This window comes from Dromaius novaehollandiae, chromosome 4, assembly GCF_036370855.1.
Source record: "Dromaius novaehollandiae isolate bDroNov1 chromosome 4, bDroNov1.hap1, whole genome shotgun sequence".
Lineage (NCBI taxonomy): Eukaryota > Metazoa > Chordata > Aves > Casuariiformes > Dromaiidae > Dromaius > Dromaius novaehollandiae.
In genome coordinates this window covers 47,748,587-47,774,183 of record NC_088101.1, presented here as the reverse complement: position 1 = coordinate 47,774,183, position 25,597 = coordinate 47,748,587, and the positions used below count along the sequence as shown (strand labels likewise).

General features: G+C 38.1%; 1 protein-coding gene across 3 annotated transcripts in view; it reads right to left on the bottom strand.

Moving 5' to 3' along the window:
- The window catches only part of GALNT7 (polypeptide N-acetylgalactosaminyltransferase 7), a 74,702-nt gene that overhangs the window by 12,731 nt on the left and 36,374 nt on the right, over positions 1-25,597 (bottom strand). Inside the window, exons 3-7 of one of the 3 annotated variants that reach the window (XM_064510975.1) lie at positions 12,969-13,135; positions 5,964-6,094; positions 5,629-5,708; positions 3,645-3,827; positions 163-280 (exon numbers count right to left, since the gene is read on the bottom strand). In XM_064510975.1, coding sequence (XP_064367045.1) covers positions 163-280; positions 3,645-3,827; positions 5,629-5,708; positions 5,964-6,094; positions 12,969-13,135 — 679 coding nt within the window. Of the gene's footprint in view, positions 1-162; positions 281-3,296; positions 3,480-3,644; positions 3,828-5,628; positions 5,709-5,963; positions 6,095-12,968; positions 13,136-25,597 lie in introns of all 3 variants that reach the window. The other 2 variants (XM_064510974.1, XM_064510976.1) reach the window with 2 other exon arrangements.

The window sequence follows — 25,597 nt, the reverse complement described above, 5'->3', positions numbered from 1 at the left end:
ACACCAAGGAAGTATGTCCGTCACACTCCACACAACCAAATCTATTGGGCTTAGCGAGGCAAAGGTAGTGCACATCAGACATAAGTTCATCTGGATGCCAAACAGAAATATTTACAGAAGACAATCTACAAAACTCAATTAGCTTTTAAGTTGCAGTGTTACCTTGTAAGAAATTTCAAAGTTTTCACCACCCCAAATCTGAAGACCGGGATCGTAGAGACCCAGTTCAAAGAAGAAATCACGTTCAATGGCAAACAAGCCACCAGCCATGGCAGGGGACCTGAAAGAAAAAAACAACATAATACCTCTTGCCAAAAGGATATGACAACACAGAAAAAGCATTAAGGGAACAGCTCGTTGTTAACAAATAATAAAGATTAGATTAATGGCAATATATTAAAAAAATCATAAAGCTTTGTTGTAAGCTTCCAGTGATTTTTCTGAAATGACGTTTGTATTATTTTAGGTGAAGTCACATATTTTCTTACATTTATTTTAAATTATACAAAATTTTGGTCTGAGTTACCCATTCGGCCAGTCAGCTACCCAACCTGCATCTACAGCTATATTTCTATTAAAAAAACGGTAAGAATCAGTGTGGCAAGACATTTGTCACTTGACACACATTCAAGTTGCCAAGATAAGAGATGAGACTGCAGAGCAGAATTAAGTTTGTGTTCTGAACAGCTGCCACATTGAAACTCACTGCCTATTACACCAGTAACAGAGCATTTCCAACTAAAGGATATCCTTCCGTCTTACCCCTCTGGCTCTTTTTCTACCGCTGTCATATGAGACACTTTTTATTATCCTCAGTGAAATTTTTAAGAGGGCCTGGATCAAGTTGTACACAGTTTAAATTTAGTTCAGTTTTTAAAAAATGGCTCTGTGATGCCCTCCTACATATGCCAAGGTTCAATTAACAAGTTTTAATGTGTCAAAAAGAGCTGCAGTTTGGATTAGAGCATTTTTTCCAGAACGCTTCTGACCAGAATTCTTGGCTAGCTTGCTTACCCTGAAATAGAAAGTAGACTACGTTAAGCCATTTTCAGTGCACATACCAAGCATTTTCCACCTGAGGATCAGTAAGTATATAAAACCCCCTAATGGATAAAACCTGGAGTCCCCACTGAGTACTCAATTTTTAAAAGTTTATAAGGAAAAAGTGAATTCTTTCTGGCCCTTTAGATGATCTGCAGCACTGAAAGGAAGAGCATCCAAGTGTCCAGATCGCTCTGGTGAGCACAGTAAAACACAGGTGAAACATTAGCTCTTGAGCAGATTATTGAAAGACAGGCTGCTTCTAATACTATCTTTTTTTTAGTTCATTAGACTTTTAACTTAGTGGTGCTCCTTTTAGTAGTAAGGATTATGTATTTTCCTTCTGCACATAAATATATTGAGAATTGTTTAAAATAAAAAGTAACTCACAGGGTTAGTCCCTATGGAGTCAGCATGGCTGGGGTTGAAGAATAACAACAAAAGTAATAAAGCTGATGGATCTACCTGATCAGATGCTAAGAGGTTTTTCTAAACAACCTTTTCTGCTTGTCTGCTTACTCTATTTTCTTCCGACACTGCTGTTGCATCACAGGGATTCAAAGATTAGGAAGCCAGTGAATGCGGCAGGGAGATGCACGCTGCACAGTCCTGCCCTGTGGTTTTTCTGCATTTTTGCTTTTCCCGAGCACCATAAAGGCTTGGCAAGTGCACAGGCCTCAAATGCTGAAGTGTCAGTCTTGGCCTCTAATATGCCGTCAAGTGTGCTAAAGAACACAGTAAAATCCACATAAGCTCAGTAGTTTGTTTTACAAGATATGAAGAGGTAAGCTTTATTTTTTGGAAGAAGAATTCAGCCCTAAAGCAATTCTCACGTTACGAAAAGTTTGTTTCTGTGCTTTAAGCTGTGGAGTTTTCAGTTTTGTTTTTAAACTAGGCAATTCTGGCTACAATTTTAGCAAAACCATTAATAGGTCTTACTTGTCTTGGTACTGCTGCAACAAAATGCATATGGCCTGTGCATAACAGATGTAAGGAATGTCAGTTTTTAAGACAAAGCACTTAACTATCAAAGTGTTATTAAACATAAGGTCATCTTTTAAACTGTTCTGAGAACATGTGTCCTGTGTTTTGGGGAATAGTTTAAAGGATTTTAAGACCTTTCTGGATGGTAAACACAGAATGCAACAGCAACATTTAAAACAGTTTATCCCTCTCTAAGTGAGTATTGAAGTTCCAATGTGGACAGCCTTGTCAGAAAATGGTATTATTTATATCATATACAAAATGGAATAGATCAAAGCTTCATAACTTCCCTGCATGTGTTGCCATTTTAGCAAAGAACAATCATGGGTGAGGACAGATAATTATCAACGTAAGTTCTTACAATGTTTAAATCATATATACAAGCAATAGTAGATAACAGATTCTGAAGATGTAAAGATCACTTTCAAATGTAGTAGTAACATGATTAGTTAAGTGTGAAGGGAAAAGAAATTAAAAAAAAAAAAATACAGAGCAGAACCACAGCCTCCCAGTCTTGAAAAGCAATCCAGAAACCCTAGTTTCTAAGCAAAATTTCAAACAGGTATGTGTTGGAAAAGAAAATATACCTCTCCTACAAAGCAAAAGAAAAAGGCTGGACTTATATGAAAGTTACAGTTCTCCCGCAACATAAAAAAAAAAGTTATATACATTAAACAAAAACCTCCAAACATATCTAGAACTTACAAATAATCTACCCAATATTCTTAAATAGCATGCTTCTTTGTCAGATGTGAAGCAAGTGGGAGAAATAATACAAAAGGGATTGTTTTTGGATGTACATGCATAATCCATGAGCACTGATGCATGCATCAAGCCATTACAGCAGCCTAAAGATTTTAATGCATTATCAGCTATTACGAATTCTCACAACATGCTCATTATTTCAAATCAAATGGTTAACTAAGCACTTTTGTTTCCAATGCTATTTTTAAAAAATATTATATATTTTTAAGGAGATGAATACAGTTTTCCCTGAAAAAAAGTCATACAATATTTTATGTTGCCAAATAAAACCCCATTATTCTAATGTATACCTTATTAACCACACAAGAGCAGGAATGGAGAGGCAGGAGAAGAAAGACAGTAAAGCCTTTTTGAGCAAATAATCGGCTGTAGCGAAATGTCTGATTAAACAAAGTAGCTGGTGTGGTTAGGAATATGAAGATTTTCAAGCTAAAAGGTACATGCGGGTTTTAGTGGATCAGCATCTACTTAAGGAAAAAGAAACGGGTAAGTGATTTAGTGATTACCGATACGGTTCAGTTTTTGTCTCTCTGATTTCCTTCTCTCGCTTGGTCAAAGGAACCCTCTTCCATAGCATACTCCAATCCCACGCTCCTCTAGCAAACCCATCTTCGTCACCACCCCCTTGCGGTACAATCTTATAAGTGTTGCCGTCTATGACATCTATAAGCGGCACAGTGCATGTGGTTCTGCAGGGTTGCGGACGGTGACAGGGAAGATGCGATTATGCACAAGGACCCGCGTGGTACGTTTACACCAACCGTAGTTCATGGGGAAAAGAGCAGGGAGGGAAAAACGAAAGGGTGTAAATAATTATTCGTTACAATTCACAGTACATAAACAGCAATCTTTACCGATAAGGCTCAGTTTTATGTTTTCTTTTGGACTTTTCCTTGTGGTTTAATGGAATTCGTTTCCATAGCAAACTCCAGTCCCAGGCCCCTCTGGCAAAACCATCTTCATCCCCACCTTGCTGGGGCTCAATGGAATAATCATTCCCATCTATGTAATCTATTAGAGGTACAGTACATGTAGTTCTGAAATATTTATAGAAGGGAAAGAAAGAGCAAAATACAATTTAAGAAGAGTCATCTGTCTAATCTAAAACTTACACCATTAATTTTTCATCTTTCTTATACAGCAATTTATATGAAAAGTCATTTGTAAATATATTATTGTTTTCTTACACATTTCTTTTATGCATACTCTTGACACCGGTCTTCTAATAAAGCATTGCTAGAGGCAACAGAAGAGCCTTTAGAAGCTAGGGTTCTCACAGTATTATTATTTCCCATAATTTCTATTTATATTAGATCTTAGCTGTCAATAAATAAGGTAAAGTCTTAGCTTTTACTATTGTAAATATGGATTTTCCCTATTTTAGCCTATTCAGCTGCCTTACAAATCCAATCTCTCAGAAAAAAAAAGTTACTCTTAGCAGCAGTCTTCAACAGAATTTTTCTTTTCTGATTTGCAATACTCTCATTATTGTGATCTCTCATAGACAATATTCAAGAAAAGACATCATCTTGTTATTCTCCCAAAATTTTCAGAATAAGTTTCCCAGTAAAACTGACCAAACTGAAATCTTATTTTTCTGTCTTAGGGCACTCCCATCTTTTTAGGACAAATGTTATATGAGGTAGAAAAACAAGTGGAGGGCAGGGGGAAGAAATGAAACACTGTGCTCTTTCCTTTGAGGCAAAAAAATCTGCATGTTGCACCCAGCAGAAGGGGGTTTGGAAAGAGCTGGCCAGAAAGCTGCCCTCAAGGCTGCCCTCCGGGCACAGCACTCCTCAGCGCCAAAACCTCCCGCAAATCTGTCCTGGCAGGGAGCCTTTGAGGGAGAGTCTAAAGTTGCCTTTTTCTCTCCTTCTGCCTCGTGTAAAAGGGTAACAAACTCAACAGAAGCACACAGAATGTTTCTACCTCCTGTCTAGCATCCTGGCCCCCAAATGGTCGTGAAGCTAAGTTACAGCCTTTAAAAAAAAAAAAAAAAAAAAACACACACACACAAAAAAACTCTTCAAGAAAGTTCTGGTAGTGTGACAACCTAATAAATAGCTTTTTAGGATTAAATAGTTATTTTATAGGATTAAAGGGTCTAAACAAATATATGGTTTCCTAAACACACATACCCAGACTGCACAAACTGAGAGCACAGAGGTGCAGAGCAAGGACAGCATCTGGACACTAGAAGAAATGAAGCCCCCCAGGATCCGTCTCCCTTATCACCTCACTGCGATCCCATGCCCACAGCAAAGGCAGCTCCACCACTTGACTCCTAGCAAACACCAGGGCTTGCAGAAGCCCAGACAGAATCAACCCCAGGCCTGGGTTCATCATAGGCAATACTCCAGAGCACTTCAGATGAAACAAGTAAGACCATATTGTAAGACCAAAGGTTAAAGTTATAAAATTCTTGAGATCACAGAAGTTTTAAATCCCCATTAAATCTAAACCTTTCTTTCTTGCTGCTACTTCTCCTCTACCAAAAATCATGTTGTTGTTCAGTAGTAAAAAAAGTTATTCAGGCTTCTTATTCACTTAGAGTGGAACATTTCTATTACAGTCCCTCAGATCATTGCAAAAAGACAAGATTCTTCTCATATTTAAACATATGCTAAGCAAAATATTTAGTACACCCATTAAAATATACTAGCTGGAGATTTATTTGCCTGGCTATTTTGCTTTTTCCTTGCATAGCTTTTATTCTGGGAGATAATAAAATCATTGTAAAACAAATAGCATATTGATTATAGTTCAAAAAGTGAAAACTGTTACTGTGACTTTTTCTTCCAAAGAGGCCAAGCATTGGAAATAACAGGGGAACATTACCTGTCCTTAGATATAGGAGCTACAAGTGGTGCATACCAATTAATTCCAACCTCACAATGGGCATCAAGGTAAATCAAAACCTTTACAGAAAAAGAAAAAGAAAAAGAACAGGGAAGAAAGATATAAAATCATTACTATCTCTGTACATAATATCATTATGATTTAATTTAGCTTTTTTACATTGACAGATTTTTACATTAAAAAAATAGTGAAGCTTAAATGAGCAAATTTAATCTATTTTAAAAACAACATTCATAATACAATACTAAGAATTTTTACACATCTAATTAAACACAGGAGGAGAAAAAAAGTTTTGGGTGTAAACTGGCTCCTACCTTTCCAAGTTTAGCCTTCTGGGCTCCAATGCTTCTAGCTTGAATTAAACCTTCTCTTCTCTCATTTCGAAATACCTTTACAAGGCCGTTCCACTGCTTAATATACTCATCTAGTCTCTCTTTTAGGTGTGCTACCAAATAATGAAGAAAAGAAAAAAAGAAGTATTTGGGTGAAGTTTAATAACCAGTTTTATATGTACCCAAATCGAACTCTACTTACAAATATCTGTCTAGGGACATTTAGGATTAAGAGAGTCTTTAATTCAACTGCTTGTGCTACTGTTCACAGATGTTTGCTAAATGTAAAGACAGTGAGACTTGGGGCTCTCTGACTTCATGGCACACATCCTTCTTTAGCACGTTTAAAGAAGAAGCGGCTGAAGTAGCTGGAGTTAAGTGAAAAACTCCCAGTCACTTCAATATATCATATAGTGGCTTTCAGGGCTTGACCTGTATTTCAACCAACCAGACTAACAGAGAAGTGATGAGGAGAGACGTTTCTTTACTTTAGCACATGGTCTTTCCTCATCAAGTAATGTCCCATGTTCTGTTAAAGGCAGAGCTGTGCAGTAAAGTGAATCACTTTTCAGTTAAACACTTACTCTTTACTAACTTTGTTTTTCATTTTGCCTTACCAAGCTGTGTGCCAGTCTATTAGATCTGGAAACCTAAGACAAAAACCAGCCATATTCAGATTCTTCCCCTCCTTCATCTAGACCTGTCCTCACTTGGGGAAGAATGGGGGATCCTTGGTAGCTAAATCTTCTAATGAAATTAATAAAAAGAAGTTGGAGGACAAGGAGTGCAATGGCTGAGTTGTTGCTTATCACACTGACGGTCATATTAAAGTCCTACATAACTGAAAAAAATTAGGAAACCTTTAGCCAAAAGGACTCAGTCAGTAAAAAGATAAGCTAGTGCATTCAGCCAGGATGATCTATGCTTAAATGGTTTCAGATTTGTATTTGTACATTGATCTCTGCCAAACTCATCTGGAACCCACATTCAAAAAAAAAAGAAAAAAAAAAATCTTAGTCTTGCATAGTGTTTTTGCACAAATGATTCACTTGAAAAGATCCAAAAAGGCAAAAGGGCTGAGAGTCAGGCACTTGCACTATGAGGCTATACTGGTTTAACTACTGGTGGTCACTTGAAATCTGTTTTGTACTGAAAGGTTTGAAAGAACTGCTTAAAGCTTCCGTTTCTCCCAGTCAGGAATCAAAACAAGCCACCTAAGCCAAAACGAAGGCATCCGCACACTAGTTTGCACCAGAGGAGCAGTTAGATGACCTGTATGCGCTGATCTAACAACATGTTGACAACAAAAACTGGAGATCCTGCTCACGCGCTGCTCCTGGGTCTATGATCCTACCCTACATCTCACACCAATTCTGAAACTTGTCTTATCTTGTGGCTGGATTACGCAGTTCACTAACCTGGCAGCAATCTACCTGACAAGAGAAGTAAGGGGTTTCATGCTGGGTGAGTTAACTCAGTTTTCTGTTTGGTCAAACACACACCAGAGATCACATTGTCAGAGGAGGGACAAGGCAGCATGGCCAGGAGAGAGGACAGGTGGAGGTGGAAGGGGAACGGTGTCCCTTATGGCAGCAATAAGCCATCAAATTAGTTCAGCTGTAACAGTTTCTGCAGCCTAAATTAAAATGATACAAGTCTGGAGTTTGCTGTGGCTTTACATTTTAGTACAATTGCTGTATTTTATATTATTGAAGAAAGTATTCCAAAAAATGCTAGTTTAAACAAAGGCTACATATAGATAATTGAAATAGAAAGTGATTTTTTTTAAGCATTGTTTCCAAACTTGAGAGTTCAGCAATTCTCCTGAAGAACAATCTTTTGAAAACACTACCTTTTAATACTGTCACCCCTTCTCCTCAACTCTACTAAAAAAAACAAGTTTTTCCTCAAGCAAAAGTTTTATGTATCTTCTTCTCTCTTCCCCTTATGCCCATTTGTAGCTTTTGTAAATCCTCCTGCATTAGGAAAGTTTCATGGGTATTCAAATATCAGACTAGAGAAAGAAAAATTATCACATACACCATATAAAATAACATACCATGCAATATATATAGAATACATGATAGTGGTGGTATAATTTTTAAAGAATAAATTCAAGAGAGGTATGAGGCCATCTCAAAGGAGTACTAACAGAATCCTTAAACCACCCCATTATTTGTTCTGTAAATTCCAAATGTTACTGAAAGACTGTCAGGAAAGTTTTAGAGTTTTTAAATCCTAAAGTTATTTCCAGCTCTCTTGCCTATGAAACCAAATGTTTTAGTTATCAAATGTTAAACATTGTAAGGCTCACAGGGAGCTGTAAAAACCTGTAATACTGATTGTGTAAAGCTTTTCTACAGAACAAGTCTCAGGACTTTGCAGTCTATTATCTGAAACCCTGCCAGGGCTAGGAGCAAGTGCTATTTCCCACAGGGAAACTGTGAATTTACCCTTTCCCATATTATAAAGACTTGGCTTTGTGAGGTTACGTGACAGTAGTGTATAAAACCCCAGTATTTTTATGGTTAGAGATACTGTTTGGCCAGTAATAAATTTTGCCCACCTAAATTGTATATTTTAGTAATTTATGATATCTGTCAGCAGCCTCAAAGTATTTTATTTTCTGTTTAAAACTATATATATTACCCTTCAAAATATTATAACCACCAATCTGATCTCCCCTTATTTTGGCTCTTCGCTCATGCCTTAGTGCATGAATTAAAGTATCAATCAGTGTTTTTAAAAAGACATTTCCTTTTTCCAACAGATCTTAGGCATGGAAGATTACAACCGAGGGATGGGGGGCACACAGCTGTTTTTCTTCCTTGGCTCATTACTGATGTCAGTTTGAGAACTAAAGAAATGGTATCACAAGTCCTCCCTAAAGCAGCTGCTCTGAGTTCCCAGGACTGTAGTACTACTAAGGTAGGGCTCTTAGTTGTAGTGTAAGTACTGGTTAATGCTTCTGTTTCCTCACTGCGAGTACTATCAAACAAGTTAATAAAAATACTGTTACCAGCCTGTGCTAATTTTTTCCTCATTCTGTTATCTAATGGGATGCTGCATCAGTGGGAATACAGATACTGATAATTTAAAAATAAGTTAATTCAAAAGGCAGACAAAACCTTTGAAAGCTACTACAAACACTGATAAAAAGCATTTACCTCAGTCACTCTTCATAGGTGCATGGGCTACAGAAGTGAGCTGCACCAGTCAAGTTTTTGACCCTTATTCTTCAGAAATCAATAAAGGTGATACTGATATACGTAACAAGTACTTCAAGAGCTTCAGAAAATACAGGGTTAAGAATCCTCATTACCATTCCAGCTGTATCCTCCACATGGCTAACACTCATGGCAAAGGAGAAAAAGAAAGTCCACATGCATCAGTGTGGCCACACTGATACAGCAGCAGAAGCTTCTGCTTTTTGGATTCTAACTAACATTACTACAGAATTTTGCATTCAAATATCGGAACCAGCATAATTCAATTAGCTTGGCATCATCTTCTTGTTACCATTCTCTTTGTGTTTTGACCCAAAAAAAGAAAAAAGCCTCAACAAAAATCAGTGCATCTCTCCACATAGTTCTCAACAATAAAGACGCACTGTTGAGATGAAGGAAAGGAGAAGAGTGCCATTCTGCAAAAATCCCTGCTCCCAAACTTTATACAAAGATTTATAATGAAAACAACATTTCCCAAACATTTCAACTGCTTCTCCCCATAAGTCACAACATATATATAAACTGATATATGCAGTTGTATGTAACTAACTCCCTTCTAACAGAACAAGATTTCTCATAAAGGACACACAATGCTCGCTATGACCTTTTATTTTCAATCCAGCGTTCAGGAGCATTTGCAACAGCTACGCTTCATTTTAATTTCAGGTCACTAGAGAAGTGGAAGACCGAGAAATAAGAACTGCCACGCTAAGGGAGACCAAACATCTGTCTGGCTCAGCATCCACCTCCCTAAGCATCGGTCTCAGAGCACAACCACCACAGCAGCCACAGGTACTCTTCCTCCTCGGACATCCTCCTTCGCCATCACCGCAACAGCAACTGCAGGAGCCCCTGTACGTGCACTCATCACCGATACCAGAGGTCCCATCCTCACTGCTGAGCTGGCACGTTCATGCCCTGACTGCACTGATGTTTCTCTGCCAACTCCGCTTTGCTGCCGCATTTCACAAGCTCCAGAGAAAGCTTCCCTGAGACAGTCTTTGATGACTTTGAAGACAGATATGAAGCATGCAGTCCGAAAGCAGGTGGGGAAGGAGAAAAATCTGAAGTCTGTATCTGTTCTATCAGCACTGCTGTTATTTTGGCTAAAAACACAAAGAGCCACCAGCAGCTCTGCTATGATTAAGAGTGTTTGTGTTTTGCAGCTCCCTCTTCATGACCGGAGATCTCTTCAGGCAGCTTGGCACACTTCTCAGACCTTAGTCGTTCTCTTTTCTCGAGGGAGAAAGAGGTGGAGCAAGACTACTCTCAAATTCATTTTTGATCTAGAATGCAGCTTGAGTTATTGAAATTAAGTTAATTATGTTTACCAAGTAACAGCCTAAAGCACTTTAAAGAATTATTATGGTGAAATAGAGCAGTTGCACAGCAAGGTGTTCAGAGCTGTTCTAGTTCATGCTTGTTTGCTGGTTGCTCAAAAAATAAATATGAGAGTTTGCTGGATGTTAGTTCCAGGCTAGTTGTATCTGCTAGCAATTCATATATAAGCAGGGAGCATAAATAAAGTTCCGTATTTCAAAATGAATTCCTTGAAAAATAGTATGCTTTTGTAACAATATTTGTATTTTGGAAAACTGTAGTACCAATTATTATGCCAGACAGACTCATCCCATGAATCACATACATGTATTTACTCATGTAAAACTGAGTTCAATCATTAGTAAAAATCTAGTAATATTCCCAGAGACCAGTGTCTTAGTTATTTTATACTGCTAACTCAGTCAATCCTTGAACAGACCTGAAGAAAAGCTGTGATCCCAGCTGAGAAGGAAAAATACAGTATGTCTGCTGACTGAATTATTAAAATTATATCCCTTAGGAGAGAAAATATTTTTGTTTTATAGCATGTGTGTATATCCAAGCCAAATTCTCAAAGGCTGTAAAAGGATACAGGAGACCATTATGCAGTATTCAGTGTCTGTATTAGACTAAACCAGATGTATTTAAGTTTACAATACAGGTAACTTTTCCTCTCCCGTAAAAACAAACAGAAAACAATACCTACCTATTTCAAGGTATGATATAAAAATTAACATATATTTAGTAGTTTTCATACTGATTTATATACAAAAAAGACAATCCTGACTGTGGGATGAGTTCATTTTCAAGTTCACAGCTGGTATACCAACAGAAAACAACTCTTCCTAGGAGGCTGGGACAGGGAGAAGCTCAGATCACTTGATAAAATGGAGAGTTTCAGAATAGAGTCATCGGCTTTCCATGCCACTACCCAATTTAGCTATTATAAAAACAGAGAGGAGCGTAAAGGGAGTGTATGCTGTGCTCCTTGACCAGTTCAAACTTGCCTGTGCTCCTAAAAGCCTAGCCTTGCTCCTCATCATCATCATTTAAAAAAGACTGTCCGCACACAGATGTCGTTATGTCAAAACAGTGTTAGCTCTGTAGAGGAACTACCCCGCAAAGTCAGAGCCATACAGTATCAAATGACATGCAAAGGGCAAAGATTTGAAGCCACAGTTTACATAGCAATAGAGCTACTGAAGACGTTTCATCTCAGATTTATGTTTCCTATAAATCTTTATCCTACAAAAAGTCTTTCTACATACTTCTTTGCTTTGCTATTATCTTCATACCTGAATGCCTCCCAAGTTTTATGGATTTATTCCCATAAACCTGTGGATGAGGCAGAAATACTGTTGCTGCCATACAAGGCAAGGGACAAAGAAATTAGATAATCTGATGACAGAAAGTCAAAGGCAGTAACTGATGTGTAAATGGGGTCTCAGTGACAAGAATGCACTTCCTGTGTCTACAGATGCTTGTTTTTATGCATCTACTCCTTTTCTCTATTGACATCTATTAAAGAACTGTGCATCAATAAAATCTTGTAAAAAATTGACCCTGCACTTGTTAATACACTATTTTGAAATTTGTTCAAAGTTTTAAAAACAGGCATCAGACTGATATCCACCGTATCAATCATTTTATACTGGTATCTCTAGCATATCACTTTCTATTCTTCTCTGTGATCATCTTCCATGTGCATTAATTCTGAAGATATCACTATTATAGTCAGTGTATGTTTGTATTTAAAAGAATCATACATAAGTACGTACTTTGTAAATATAAACCAAGACCAGAATGTATATTATAAAGGAAGAGGAAAATCTCTGGACTTCTGAACGCTTTCACTGGAATACATAAGACTCAAAGAAAGGAAGAAATTAAAATGCACTTAAATTATTAAAAGTATCCCCTTTTTTACCCAAAATAAGAAACAACGATAACTTCAACATGCTTAAAAGAGGATGTTAAAAATAAAAGATAGTGAAAATGAATGGGAATATTCAATAGCCTTAGATACATTTGTATCACAGAAAAAAAATGAAATGAGGATTCCTCTATGGAATAAAAGGAAATAAATTATTCCTAATAGGCTTAGCACAACCTCCTTCAAAATTGTTCATTTTGACAAGAGCTAAAAGCGGAGCTAATTAACACAGCTTTCCACTATACACTACTCTGTAATTGTGGAAGAGAACCCACCTCAAATTCTGTACTTCAAACAGCTGAATACACATAAAGGATTGCCACCTTTATGAAAGCAATTCATTGGAAAAGAGCTTTCACTTCACTGAAAACTGAAATGACTATGAAGAATCAACTTTTCTTGCAGTGTCAACCCAATCCATGACAGGTAATAAATCGGAAGAAAGCTATTTTTTAAAAAAATGGTATTTCCTTTCCTACAAATAGTGTATTAACATTCCAAATATACCTTTGTTGCTAAAATCGTCAATCAGCACAATTTCTGCCAAGTATTTCCTTGGTGTTCTCTTAATGACACTGTGAACTGTCCTCATGAGCGTGGACCATCCTTCATTATGGAAGACAATGACAACACTGGAGGTGAGCAGGTTATCATCATAATGCCAGTATTTGCACCTGTAAAAAGATTTTATATTATTAGTTTTGACATTAGTTTTACAAAACTGTTCAATAACACGTTTGCACAAATGAAATCTTCACTGATGGCTATACTTCAGATTAAAGACAAACAAGATATAAAATGCATACCTTAATGTACCTTAAGTGCATCATAGATATACAAGGCCCAAAGAGCATCCTGCTTCCAGCCAGTGAGCCTTTTTTCCTCCCAAAAGAGGCAGGATGTAGCTGGTGAGCAATGAATGCTGCCCGAACTGCTACATGCTTCCTCCTGTGCACACGTATGGCATTGCACAGACCCCAAGAGACAGCGCTACTACCACCAGCCTGCTGCTTCGGCAGCTGGCAGAGAAAAGTGGAAGAAAAGTCCAAAACTGTGGCTTCCAAGATGGGATTCCCCTTCAAAACATAAGGTTTTACAGTTAGGATGGACTGACACAGTAAGCTGTCTCACCTACTACATAACACACAACAGGATAGAGCTGAGGGTTTTTAAGCCCCTTTAAGTAAGGTAGTAGGGCTGAAAGAACCCAGCAGAAGGATTGTCCATAAAGTGTCTCTATTTGTATTATACTGTCCGCAAGCAGAATGTGCATAAGTAGCAAAATTACAAACACAGATGTGGTGAGACAATCAAATGTGGTTAATTTCTGCCTTTTCACAACAAAATATACTCAGACCTAGTAGTTTTGCTCTAAGTGCAGCAGCAGCAGCAAGTGAAACGCTCGTCAGCTGTGCTGCGTAAAACCATCTGCATTTGTAAAATCTGACAGGAAACCATAGCTGCTTAGGGAGAAAATGCACTCTTATGGCAACCAAGAAGTGATCTTTAATATTTACTATTCAAGTTTAAGCTTTCAGGTATAACCAACGACAGATGAAAAAAACCCAGCAAACCCATCCAGCCCTCCACTCTCTAACTAAAAATGCAGGGTCACACACACTTCACACCTGATCCAACAAGGTAACAGCTTTGGCCAAATTTGTGTAACTATACATATTTTTTAAATTAACATTAAAAAGAAAAAAAAAAAAAAAGAAAGAAAAAAAGGACTTCCAAGGACCAGTTTCAACCCTGGTCCAGTACCAAAGGGTCTCTCCTTTGGAGGGGAAGAGGCATAGAGAGAGGCAGAAAGAGACCTTGAACAAAAACAGTGCAGAAAACTCAAAGGAATAAAAGTGACAAACTTCAAGCTGAAAGACCACATAATTTTAAGAAAAGGCCAAGAATTTAGAGCTCATTTGAAACTGTAATGCCTATTTAAAATTTGCTAATAAATGCTATCATAATAATAAACAACACACATTTTGATCAAAATAAAGTTTCTTTTCCCTTACAAATGCATAGAATGGACATTCAAGTAAAAGGCTCAATCAACCATGTGTCTGGTTATATTATAAATCTTGTATCTTATTTCTTAGCTAGCATGACAGATCACAGTTGGCATCAATCTAATGTACAATACTGACTAGCATCAAAAAAGCAGTGACATAGGAAGTGTGACTCTCTCCTCTGTTCATTCCTATTAAGCTTTTCAATTTAAACAGCTGCACTGGTAACTTCCAACTTTGTATGCCACGGAAAAGCACTTTTATATCCATTTGAAACATTCTGCTTTTCAATTCCACTGTGCTTTTTTTTTTTTTTTTTTTTTTTTAAATAAAGGAAATACAGAATCCACCTTGTCCTTCCCTGTCTCTACTGCTGTTCACTATCCAAGCAAGACAGCTTCAAACCTTCTGTGCATTCTCTAAACACTTGTCATTCTCTTTGAATCCTTTCTCTTTCTGCTGTCGATGTTATACAGACAGCGCTCTATATCACAAGAAACAAATACTCTACACAAGGACATGTCATTAAATGCACATAATGGCATAATCATTTCCTCCTTTTGTTTTTCACTCCTTACATATCCTCATACTTGGCTTGTTTTTCCATCCACTGATGCATACTACAGAGTTTTTCATGTAAAATGTCCAGAAAGATTCAGATCTTTTTCGTGAGCACTTACAGATGATTTAGAAACAAGCAATATGTATGAGTAATTCAATCCACGCTCTCCAATATTCATTAAATCATGTTTATTAACAACACATTTCATTTGCAACTGTAATGCCCGTCTACCCAACTGTGTACCTAAATAAGACTGAACAGTCTCCCCCAGTTACAACCTGTCCAGGTAGTTTGTTAGCTGGAAATTTTTCTATCTGATCACTAGTCCCCTTTTCCAAATAAAACAACACAATTCCTACTACAGAACAGAGACACATACTGCTTTTAATTTCAATGGGCAAAAGATTAAGGAGTTTATCACTTTCCTTCATCTTCCAGCAAGCAAAGTCTCCACTAGACAGAATCTGTCTTTTCAGATATACCTGTCTTGTGGTGGTGGTCTTGACAAATGCAGACACTGAAATTTACAGATGCTCAAACTTCCACATTTATATTCCTCTCTATACAACAAAGAGCTTAACTGCAAAGAATCATTCCTGCGTTGGAAAAGAAAAATATTCTGAAACTAAAGTCAAACTTCAAAAAGTATTAATGTAACAGATATCTATTGGTATTTAAACAGCACTTCTTTGGTCAAGAAGGAAGAATTTCACTTATTATAAGGAAACAACATCAATTCTTCACCTACTGGGGAAAAAAATTAAAAGTGGTAGAAACATACTATTAATTTTGTTTCTGTGGGAAACAAAAATTACAGAATCAAAAAGCTAATGTTAAGACCTAACTAATGCTAAGGCCTTTTCTTTCTTAATCATGCTTGATGTAAGCAACCTCTGAAAAGGCATGATCTCTAAAAGCATGATTTACTGACTCTAAGATCCTCCATCTCAATTGTTTTTATGCCTGAACTCACTGCAGCTCATCGTATTTATAAACTGTGAACATACAAGTGCTAGACTGACTTTTTAAACTGCATGATTCAGGCCGCTAATGCATTCCTTTTATAAATCCTTCTCAAAGGATTTCAACTGATTTCAAATTGTAATACTTCAGTTCACAGCACAAGCATTTAAGCTGCTGACAACTTATCAGCTCTTTGCAGAGATAAAATGGGTATGCTATCTAGGTGCATCGAGTCAGTTGTTTGAGGAAATTTTTTCCATTGTGTATTTAGTAAGAGATTAAAAACAGGACCGTGTTCTGTTTTACATATATATTCTTGTGGGCTAAGTTTGGTGATTTAGTTATATTAGAGTGCATGATAAAGAGGTGTTTTGTATGGCAAACTGGAATGGCAGCTGAAGGCCAGGCAAAGACCCCATGGAAAGATAGCAGAAAGTAACGGCACATTTGCCTCATGGCAGAAGGCAGTATCTGACATAGGTTGCAGCGTGCTGCTGATCTCCATCATCAGAAGTTTAGACAAGAAACGTTTCTGCTCTCCAATTAAAAAGACAATGATTGCATTTCAAGTTGACAAAACTTTTTCATTTCAACAGACAAAAGAAACAAAGCAAACACTACAAACAACCAAAACATTTTGCTTGCTTATTTCTTCCTCTTCCTGTAGATAAATAATATTTAGGAATAAAATGGTTAACAGCATAAGAACAAAAAGATACTAAGTAGCTTAACATAATTAAAAAAACCCAACTGATTACAAAAGCTTGAATAGCACAAAACATCTGTTTGCAATTTAAAAGCAATCTGAATGCATTTTTGCTCTGTATTTTATATACTGTTTAAAACATAAAAATAGAGGTCTAGATGTTTTTTTTGCTACATATCCAACTTAATTCCTGCAGACCTGTCAGCACATTTTACTTTTTAAACTTGAAAAATCATGTCTGGCTAAATGTGCCAATTGCAAGACATAATAACACTGCATTTATACTTCTAGTAAGATCCTAATTTTAGCCTTTTCCAGAGACCTGATTTCACTTCTTGGACAGTCAGCATAGTGACTCATCACCAAGCCCATAAGCAGTAACAGACAACAATAACTTGTACATACAATCTCATCTCTTAGCTTGCATTGAGAATTGGAGGTTTTAAACATAGCAGTAGCTCTAAATACATGCAGTTAACACCTATTTTAAGCTCTGTGGCAATTTTTCCACGAAATGTGAACTTTATTCAATTATTTGGGTGCCAAAACCAAGAGACTCCACTCTCTCTTTGCCTTCAAATCCACAGAAAAGAAGTTGGGAAGAACCTGTCTGTGGAGCAGCAGTGACATCCAGTGGTTGGTAAAAATAAATACCAGGTAACCATGCGTGCATTTTCCTTGTATTTGAAGCTGAATTTTACACTACTAGTTTACCTATAAATTTTAGAGTCCTGAAAGAAAAATAGAAAGCCTCAGTTTGCAGCCTCTCATGTTTCAATTTTGAAAGACAGGATCAAGTAGATACGTCAGTCCAGTGACCATTCAGGCAAAGGCTGCAGCTATATAAAACTGGAATGGGGCGAAAGTTTCAAAGTACAAAGGAGACTGCAACAAAGAGGATTTAATGACTTTTCAACCTCTAACTTCATCCTCTAGACACCGTTTCCTGCCCGCATACCGTAGCATGGTACCTTTTCAGATGTAGCCTGCAGGATGACAACTGTGGTGATATGTGAACCAAATTAGTGAAAATAAGCTTAAAAAAAAAAAACCAAGAAACAAATATATATATGTATTTTTGAATTATCATCAGTACAGCTGAGAGGACAGCATGTTGCAAGAGATATGCAGGAAAGACAGCAGCGTGCTTAAGCTGACGTTGCCACTAGACACGCATTTCTCGACCCTGTAACCACTTAAGGTACGGGGCAGGAACAAGCTGAAGCGTATGCATCTGTGAAGGAGCGGCAGGACTTTCCCCAAGCAACGTCGCAGAGCTCCTTTAGCCTCCTCCCCCCGGAGAGCAGATCCTAAGTGAAATGAATCAATAGTTTCAGACCAGTCAACAGATAAAAACTTGTATTACTGAGCAAAAACACAGATCGACGCCTCACTGGAACGAGAAGAGACCTCTCAAGGGAACAGCAGCAATGCAGTAGAGAAACTGAGTAACACTACTTCTGACTATTGGTTTGCATATAAATTATTCCTCCCTCTCCAGCCCACGAGAGCGCGGTACTCCCAGGGACTGTGTCATGCCAGGGTCCCTTTCCCTGGATCGCAGCTGAAATCGTGCACCGGTCGCTGCAGGACAGCACCCCATAAGCCTCTGCACGAGAAGCTGGAGATCTGGATCGGAGCCCTCCTAGCCCAAGGAAGTTTCTGCTCGCCCAGCTAAAGCGCCCCAGGCAGGAGGCCCCCGACTTTGGCTCGCTCCTGCTGACCTCCTTCTGGCCCCACAAATCTGGCCGTGGGTGCATAGTCCAAGGACTGCGCGACTGCACAGCCTCCCTGTTAGCAATCACCTCTGTGGCAGACGTAGGCTCAAATTTCCTCAGGCTAAAAAAAGCCCAAGCTATAGGCTGCTGCTCCTAGAAGAGTACTCCAGCCATCAAGCAAAAGTGTAAGAACGGAGCAGTGACAGCACCAGGACAGCCATTTAAACGAGTGAGCCCTAATCAGATAGATACTTGTACTCAAGGCAATTTGAGATCTTGAGCTGAAGTGTTTATCGTATAATCTTGAATTTCTAAATTCCCTAATACACACGCACCTAAATGCTAGGGAACAGTGAAACAGCATGCAGCCACAACCAGCCTTCCTCCCCGAGACCGTTCTCCTCCGGTCACAAACCGAACTAGCACTGCATTTAGCAAAGGCGCATCAGGTCCCTCTCTGGATTTTGTCCCTAATATTAAAGCTCTACACTTGCGTACTCAGACCAAAATGCAGCAGCACAGATTTCTCTGAGACAGCAGGTTGCTGTCACTGCCACTGAATTCCTGTAAGTGCTCCAGGAGACAAATCCTAAGAAGCACTAATCAGTTCCGCTTCAAGCTGAGCCATGAATCAGTGAAAAGCTGAAGGTCTCAATCTAGCATTTATATTCTCAAGTCTTCCTGAATGTGTAATTAAGACATTAAAATGATAAGCTCTCCTCTGCATTAATATAAAACTGTTCACAATTTTAAATTTTAAGTTGTATTTCATGTTAATTGTGGTTTGAGATTATGCACCACCTGCTTATAATTGTTTTGTAGTGCTTGTATTTTTCCTCACACTTTGAGCTGCTCTAACACTAACAGAGCTTTAAAAAAAATTGTCAGAAAATACTGATGAGATGCTAAAAACCCAACGTATATGGCAATTACTGACATTTCTGCTACTAGGTAAGCACTGTTTAAGAAGTTACTACTCGATGCATTTCCCTACATGCAACTCAAAAGAATCCTTGATGTGCATAACTGGATTTATCAACCCCTGAGAGGTTTTACCTAATATAAGAAGCAAAAGGCTAGAAAGAACCTCTTTGGGCAGCGAGTTCAGTATCAAGGAAATATCTAATATTTCTACCATGCCTCGCTCATCAGATATTAAACCCTGAAGTTCCTGTCCGTGCTCAGTACTGAATTACAATTTATACCATGTAAGTTTATCTAAATGCTTTAACATAAATTCTGGTAACAGAAACATGACAGAGCATAAGTTATTCTAATTTTTTGGTTTTGCATTCAGATTACAATGCATTTGACAGACTGCTTCCTCCACTTGCCCCCAAATTCACATGGACAAGGACTGTGGCTGGAAGGTCACATAAGCAGCTACAGGAAACGCCTCCTACTTCTGCTTCCTCCCCACTCCTCCAAAGGCAAGGCTGAAGGTAAGACTCAAATATACCCCACCTGGAGACCTCCAAGTGCCGCGCTATACATTTTTTTGAATAGGGAGTTATTTAGAGCTCAGTCCTCTCCGTTCAGACTGCAAACACAGGGGTAAGTAAATCCAGTTACAGATACCTTATCCAGTGCCTGTGCCAACTTCTTTCTACTCTTAGGGTGAATTATTTGTGTGTTGAAATTTAAAATTCAAAATGCTAGCAGGCAACTTTAAACACACATGGGATCTATCTTCAGGACAGTTTTCACTATTGGGAGCTGAAAAGTTAACCAAAAATGCTTATTTTCCCTCCAAGGACAATGCCTGGAATTCTAAGCTTTCCTGACCCCTAGGAGATGCTCTAACAAATAAATCGCTAATTACATTTTAAGCACTCTCTTTTCCTGTAGGAATCTTGCCAACAGTAAGGCGGCTGATAACTTGCAGTCAAAAGCCCAGCCTTCTTGATTTAGTTTCACCACTATAATTCATCTGATCTCAATCCTAGGCCCCAGTAAAGCACACAAAGATTTATGTGCATACTACAAAAATTAGTTTTGTTAGTTAGGGAACTGTTACAGTGTACTGTAACACTTGAATAAAAGATTTTTCTCAAGGAACCATGTGAAATGAAACCAAGTCCCTAATGCTCTATTTCCAAGGACACAGATAAGCTTTCAGTAATTACTGTTGGTATTTCATATAGCAGTATCAAATACATAATTCATACAGAGCTATAATTAAGCAGTCAATCACATTCCTGAAGAAAGCAGGCTCCGCTCCACTCCAGAGCTTCTCTATGGAATCTCCTTAGTGATGACATGATTGACTGGGCAACTAACTGCTGTAGAGAACATATTAAATTCATGTTATTCACCCAGTGTAAAAAGACCCTCCATTTCTAATAAGCAGCCAAGATTAATCTGCCTCATGTAGTATCTTGAGTTATTGTTTATAACTAAAGACTTTTTTTCCCTCCAAGTCCAGCACTAAAAATTTGATACAGCAGTTTGACATTTTTAATAACATTTGGACCAACTAAAGGGCAGTCTTCACCAAACTACAACAGAAAAAATAACTTATACTGACACATAGCTCTGTATGTGTGTCTATATTTAAGTAAATTCAGACGTCTGTTTTTGGCAAGAAGCCCCTCCTCTGCTTGTAGTAAAAAGAGAGAGAGGAAAAAAGAACACTCTTCAAAACTACATTTATTATTTTAAGAACAAGCCAATTCTCATTCACTTTTGATTTGACTATCAAAATAGTGTTTTATAAAAATGTTGGGAGCGATTACAAGGCTTTCAGAAGCCTTGTAATGAATTACTGCTTCTGATTCAGACTAGCTGTAAGAAACGTAACTATAATTTTTCCAACAACAGTAGGACTAGGTACGGCCTGGTATTTAAAAATAATGTTACATTTTATTTTTAGAGAGTCGTACACAATTTTACTATGATAAGCAACTGATATTTTAAAAGTAAAACTTGTAAAATGTAAACACGCTTAAAAGCAGAGTTGTCCAAAAATACATTTCTGTACACATGGAACATTGTACTCAGGCAAGGAAGAGTTATTTTTTCAGATTTTTCGACAAAAGCTTATCACCAGTAGTTTTGTTTAAAATAAAATGTTTGTCTACAACAACAGATCCAGTAATTCAAGTATGAATGTGTACGGTCCAGAGGACATGCCCCATAACAGCAATATTGTCATTAAAAGGGAAAACCAAAATGGGACAATCCTTGGAAGGAAGAAAACATTTTAAAATATTTGCTTTGTCATGATCAGACTGACAGATGTGTGTGGGTGATGCAATTAAAATTCTGGATCGTGCTGGTGTAAAGACTGCAGTTATTTAATATAAAATTACTCTCTAGTGTACTTCCACCAGAACACCACAAACCACTGCAAGAAAACGTGCACCACGTCTTACCATGAAAATAAAGTGGGTAGTAGGTTATGCCACAAAAGACCAGCAAAATAGCTAGTCTCAATCCACAGCTTTTAAACAGCAGCTTGTGAAATGTAGCTCTTGTCAGTAAAAACCACACTAGAAATGCTGTGGTCAGATCGGTGCAAGAATCTTCTAATTTGGCTGCAGCCTGAGATATTTGGGTTACATAAAATATAGCCAACCATACTGATACTGAAAAAAAATTCAGTAACAGATTAATTTGCCTCACATCATAAACATTCATAAAGAGTCAGGATGTTTCCTCTCCCAGTCAAACTAGTCAGGATAAAATTCTTGCAACATCCGTCAAAAGAGGTTGTCAAAAAATCTAGCACAAATAGAATCATAATACTAAAACCCTCCATGTCAATAGAAGTAACTCGTAAGCAAGTCTTCTATTGGTTGAATAACAGCAGCACATCATGTTTTAGCAAAACAAGCTGAGTACTGATCCTTTCTTGCAGCCAACATAGTTAATTATGCTGGAATAAAATTTGATCAACAGTAGGAACATCCCTGGCTTAAGGGCTCTAAAATAACATAATTTAGTTAACAGGACAGACAGGGAGTTTCACAGAACATCACTTATGATATACTTTAAGAGAATGCATCTTGACTTAAATTTCAACCCAAAGTGCAACATGAAACAAATGAATGATCTAAGCCTAGCAAAACATACACGTGGGAAGAGCAGATGTGGATGGGTGCTGTTCTAAAGTAACAAGATCTCAAAAAGAAAACATGTATTTTTTCCTAATGGTTCTGAGATAAAAGAAACTGCAAAGAAACTACTGCAACTAATGCACTGTGGGGTTTTGTTTATTTGTTTGTTTTAAGGAAAAGAGATTCTCTGGAACAAGTCACATTGCTTTGGTCTTGTGTAACCATGTGCAGCTCTTGAAATGGACCACACACCATACTGCCTCTTCTCAGAGTTTAATATATTCATCAGTACGCCTGTCCATCAGGCAGTTTTGTCTCCCTTTTTGATTCCCACCCTCCTCCCCCATTTTTTTTTTGTTAATAGGGAAACCCATTATTAAGGTGTTTCCCAACGCCTGCCATGACAACCTCATGATTTCGGGCATTACACCTTTGCTAAAGGGGCCCAGGAAAGGCTGGATCTTCAGTGTGGGTTCATTGCTGAATTAGGTGGGATCTAGCATCAAAGGACACAGAAAAGACCGAGATACTCAACACCTTATTTCCCTCGGTCTTTACCGGCAAGGTCTGCTGTCACACCTCACAAGTCCCGTGTGTCCAATGGCAAAGCCTGCAGAAGCAAAGCAATATCCACTGCAGAGGTAGACTGTGTTACAGGCCACTACAGACCACAGCAGACTGGACATGCACAAGTCCATGGGACGAGATGGGCTGCACTGCAGGGTGCTGAGGGAGCTTGCTGATGTCACTGTGAGGTCACTGTCTATCATTTTTGAAAGGTCTTGTGCTTGAGGGAGGTTCCTGAAGACTGGAAAGGCAAATACCATGCCAACCTTCAGGAAGGGCAAGACAAAGGATCCAGGGAAAGAGAGGCTGGCCAGCCTAACCTCAGTCCCTGGAAAGATAATGGAACATATCCTGCCAGAAGCCGTTCCCAAACACCTGAAGGACAAGAAGGTGACTGGGAAAAGCCAGCATGGTTTTACAAAGGGCACATCATGCCTGACCATGATGAAGTTCCTAACTCCAAAGAGCAGCTACTAACAATAGCCCCTGGGAATAAAAAGCATAAGGCTACCTCCTGCAAGGATTCATTTAAGGTAATGATGTGACAAGCAAAATGCAGTTTGACTCATCCTAGTCAGAATGAGGCTGACACACAATGAGAGCATTTAACACTGGGATTTGTACTAAATTCTGTCAAATATAGTGAGATTATTATACAGCGGTTTCTGCTTAGATAATCGTATAGCAGAACTAATGCCTTCCATGAGAACTTAAGAAAGAACATATTTCACTGATTTGACATGACAGTTAACTACAGCCTTCATGCAAGCAAGCAAGCAGAAATTGGGCTTCTAAGAACAATAATCACTTCACGTAAGTATGTATTTTAAACCTGTTGAACTGGAGGGCTGATCTCAAAACACAGGTCTCTTCAGTTGTGCTTTTGCCCCCAGCTCCAAATGTCTCAGCCTCTTTGGTCAGTACTGTGCCTGTTTTTTCATTCCTCTAGCTTTATCATAGAAAGTAACAAAACAGATTGGAAGAAGTACAACAGGGGCCTGGCCCAAGGACTTGCTCAGCATCTCACATCCTGAGTCATGAGACTGAGAGGGCATGGACAATTTATTTATTGTTTCCAGATGGAAAGAGGGAGAGAATATCTGGATTTACCAAATTACTAGGAAATGGTTAAAAAAAAAAAAAAAAAAAAAAAAAAAAAAAAAAAAAAAGCTTTGGCACCTGGTTGAGAAAATGGTGTAGAACAGTGTACTTTAAATTCATTAGTACCTGGGGAAATTTTTTGGAATTAACTAACTTCATCCAGGAAGGATTGCCTTCTTTAAAATAAATCAGAACCAGATTACTGCAGCTGAAATCCTACAGAGACCTTTTAGCATGCAGGCAAGGGGAGTCACTGATACAACTGAGCAGAAGCATTGGCCATCCAACCAGGGCTGCGACAGCAGCCGTGATATGTGCGGAGGAATCAAAGCACTTGAGAGCATAGAAAACATAAGCCGGAGACTTCCGTTATCTCAGGAGACACAGTAAATATAAACTGTACTCCAGAGATGAATGTTTTAGGCACCATTAGTTAGTGTTTCCAGGGAGCAGCAAGTCAGAGAACCCACAAGAGAAGAAACAAGTTTTTAGTCTTCAGCACTATGTGGAACTCAGTTAAAGATATAACTATTTAGGAAACACTCTGTAGTTATAGCCATAGCACAATCAAGTTCCAACACCAAAAAGAGGTGTCCTAGTAACACTTCCTTTTGAAAAGAGGAACTATATAGAAGTGAGCAGGCTTGTTAAAAAGAAAAAGTAAGGATAAAATGCTTTCAGATAGCACAGAGCTTTTTGAAAGACACCACAGTAGAAACTGAGAGTGTTTACCATTAATCATTAAAAAAAAAAAACTCACCAACCCACGCACACTAAAAAGGAACTAGAAAAGCCAGCATGATCAAAAAACAGATGCTGTTAGCAGTAAAAAAGACATTCTTCAAACACGCTGCGTGATGTCCAAAAAAGGAAAATAAAAATGAGTACTAATTCAGGCAAACTGAACGTAATTAATAAGGTAGATGAAAAAGAGGTTGAGAAATAATGTATTGAAGTATAAAAGCTGCTATTGAAATATTTTTCAAACATCAGAAGTAGGACACCTGCCAGAAAGTCTGTTGGGCTAATAGATGTTCCAAATGAAAAAAGACCACTTCCGAAGGTTACAGCAAGAAACCTAAATTAGTTATTTTCATTGAACTATTAACAATGACCAATGCCACGTACCCAGGGAAGAGTATAAGAACAGGGCAGGCATACAGCAATATGTCCCCAGTATATGCTTCTATCTTCAGCTATCTAAAGCTTAAGGGCTTTGTAACACGGAGATAACAGTCGGTATCTGTATGATAGCTCTTATTGGATTTTTTCTGCTATAAACAGTCTAATTGCTTTATTCTTTTTTCCCCCTTTTATTTTTTATATATACCCAGTATTTCTAGAAGAATGCAACACAAATTGACAAACTGTTGTGGCATATAACTAGTGCTGACACCAGCCTTGTTATCGAAAGAACGTAAGGAGGAAAACATGACATCAATTTTTATAAAA